General features: G+C 39.4%; 1 protein-coding gene across 2 annotated transcripts in view; it reads left to right on the top strand.

Moving 5' to 3' along the window:
* ctdspla (CTD (carboxy-terminal domain, RNA polymerase II, polypeptide A) small phosphatase-like a) overlaps positions 1 to 2,906 on the top strand; it is a 35,308-nt gene extending 32,402 nt beyond the window's left edge. For both annotated transcript variants that reach the window (XM_022209728.2, XM_022209729.2), the window contains 3 exons: positions 650 to 742; positions 826 to 1,011; positions 1,712 to 2,906. In XM_022209728.2, the coding sequence (XP_022065420.1) occupies positions 650 to 742; positions 826 to 1,011; positions 1,712 to 1,837 (405 nt within the window). In that variant the 3' untranslated portion in view covers positions 1,838 to 2,906. The remainder of the gene's footprint in view (positions 1 to 649; positions 743 to 825; positions 1,012 to 1,711) is intronic.
* Positions 2,907 to 3,007: the final 101 nt, after the last annotated feature.

Genomic DNA, 3,007 nt, shown 5'->3' on the forward strand with positions numbered 1-3,007 from the left:
CGTAGAAACACAGCCTGCAGTTCAACCAAAAATTCCCCAATTTTTGCCACTTGCCTATTGGTTGCAGCTGAATCACTGATGGCTTCATAATTTCCTCAAGGATTGTAGTTTTTTTTTAGTTTTTTACAGTCATTTTTTGGGCAGATTTCTAAATGAGACATGCAGAATATAATGATTTTGGAGAAATATCATAATTTTAGGCTCAGATTAATTCACGTTTTCAGACAAAACAGCAGGTCCCAGATGAGTGGTTCAAGGAGTGTCTGAAAGTTGAAAATCTTGTGATTCTTGCCTGTGATAAATGATAGAATTTTGGTGTTTTTCTTTAAACATCACACGCCTTTCAAGCCTGCTGGTGGGTTTTGTGATTTAGAGGGTTAATAAAAGAAGACAGAGTTCTCAAATGTTACATGTTGTCATAAACACAAGCACAAGATACATGCTCAAAATTGCCATATTTTTGTATAAAACCGGGAACTAAATCATCAAAGGATTGCTCGTCTAGATTTCAAACCAGAGCAGACCTTTGTTGCTTTTTATACTTTGTATTGTTTGACATTCCCTGCCACAGGTACATTTTGTTCCAAAATAATCTCAAAACCAGCAACAGAATTTAAAAGAAGTGTTTGATATTGTGTGTCGTTTCCAGGTGTACGTGTTGAAGAGGCCCCATGTGGACGAGTTCCTCCAGAAGATGGGGGAATTGTTTGAATGTGTCCTCTTTACAGCGAGCTTAGCCAAGGTAGGCTCTCGGCTTACAGCTCTGCTTTGACAGTTGCAGTAATGATTTGCTGCATCGATCTGATGGATTCTCGGTCTGTTTAGTATGCCGACCCTGTGGCAGACTTGCTGGACCAGTGGGGGGTGTTTCGAGCCCGGCTCTTCAGGGAATCCTGTGTTTTCCACAGAGGAAACTACGTCAAAGACCTCAGCCGGCTGGGCCGAGAGCTCAGTAAAGTCATCATCATAGACAACTCACCTGCCTCCTACATCTTCCACCCGGAGAATGCAGTAAGTTGTTACTTTATGGTGGTTTTGTCATATAGAAAAAAGCTCCATTTCCTGTTTGTGCACATCATCTGATGACCCCAGATAGGTGGGAAAAGTTGAAGATTTTGTTTAGACAACCAAAGGAAGTATTACCCATTAGGGATTCGCCAAAATTAGCAAATTCTGAGTTCCTTCTGTCAGTGTTTTCCCTGGAATGTGGGTGTTTTTGTTGCTCTTAAAGTATCAGAAAATCTCAGTTCTTTGACTCCTTTTCATGTTATCCCTCAGCATGAAAGATGTCAAGAAGTGTGAGGATGAAGCTGCTTTGTAAATGGAGGCTTCAATGACGTTTTATCCTGATCAAAAACAGGGTGAAAATGCGCAGGTGGAACAGAAATAAGATGTATATGAGGTTAATAATGATGTAAATGATTACATCCAGAAGATATTGTCAAAGTTTTTTTTAATCTTCGGTGTTGTTTTTCAGCTGCTGGCAGTGTTCCCAATTTTACAAAATTTCTCTCCTCTGTGGAGAAGTTGCTCGGTGGGGCTGCTGCCACTCTTTGTGCCTTTGATCCATTTCCCCCATTAATTATTCACACAAAACTCGCACCAGCTCCTCACCTACAAAGCAACACTTAAAAGTTTTCTTCCTTCTCCATCCGTTAAATTGAATCTCTCTACTTTTTTTTTTCTTTCTGTGGCATTTCCTTCTCCACAGGTCCCAGTGCAATCCTGGTTTGATGACATGACAGACACAGAGCTGCTGGACCTGATTCCTCTGTTTGAGGGTCTCAGTAAAGAGGAGGACGTTTACAATCTGTTACAGAGTCTTAGGAACAGGTAGCAGACGGCAGCTGGTCCTTCCTGCCTCGGTCCTGCTGAACGAAAGCCTCACTTTGCTGCCACGGCCCGGCAGCCCGGCTCATCCGTCCTCTGACCAGCTATGGGCGTCCCAGTGCGGCTCCCGGTTGGAGAGTTTCAGGCAAATAATCTGGTCATAATCAAATCTAGAGAGAACATCTGTATGGATTCTTACCATCTCTGGATTCTTGGACTCTTTGTACAGGACTCTTACTGACAAAGGATTATATTACTGTATGTACATATTAAATGTTTCTAAGAGCAAGACATACATAAAGTAATTTTTCTATCAGAGAGAGGAGGTTTTACTATTCTATCAAGTAATATTTTAGTTACCAAAAACAATCAAATACACAGAACAAAGTTTTTGTTTTTCCTAGAATGGGTGACCGTTTTGTTCTTTTTTTCTTCGTGTTGAGCAGTGCTATGCAGGCTGTTGTTTCTCGTCTGACTTCTTCTGTTCAAACAACTGTGATTTAATCTTCTCTTACAGAATGAAGTGCCTTCATTACTGTGCTGATTTTGTTGTGTTGGGTTACGGGGTGCACATTTTTATGCTGCATATTTACTCGAATCTCCAAAAGCGTATTAACTAAATCTTTAAATTGCAGTTGGAAACGAGTCTTTGGTAACTGACATTTAAACAGAGAAAAAGTGAAGAGTAATTCCTAGAAAATTTATAAACCTAGCCTGTTAAATAATTTTTAATTTTGAGTTTTAGTAGCATTGAATTGTGAAATTTACCAAAGATTTTTACAATTCAATGTGATTTGTGGCTGAATGGCATTATTTGATCCTTGACAGTGACTGTAAATCGATGATCCTTGAAGACACTGAAACCCCACTTTACTACTGGAAAAAAAGAATTTAAATGTTTGTGATGGCATCACTGTCCACCAATAAATGTTAAATCTTTGAGGAAAATATAAAGATTAGCTTAGATTCTATGAAAATCTATTTATTGGGGGAAAGGGGTGTTGGGTGAATTGTAAAGAATGCTGTTGAAATCGTACTGTACAACATTATTAAAGTTGCAAGTTTGCACACTGTCAGTGTGTATCACGGTGTAGTGACTTTCACACAACTCAAAGCTGCTATAATCAACAATATGCCCTCAAGAATTAATGAATCAAATTGCCAGATGTAGTGTGAA

The sequence above is a fragment of the Acanthochromis polyacanthus genome, chromosome 20, assembly GCF_021347895.1.
Source record: "Acanthochromis polyacanthus isolate Apoly-LR-REF ecotype Palm Island chromosome 20, KAUST_Apoly_ChrSc, whole genome shotgun sequence".
In the NCBI taxonomy this organism is placed as follows: domain Eukaryota; kingdom Metazoa; phylum Chordata; class Actinopteri; family Pomacentridae; genus Acanthochromis; species Acanthochromis polyacanthus.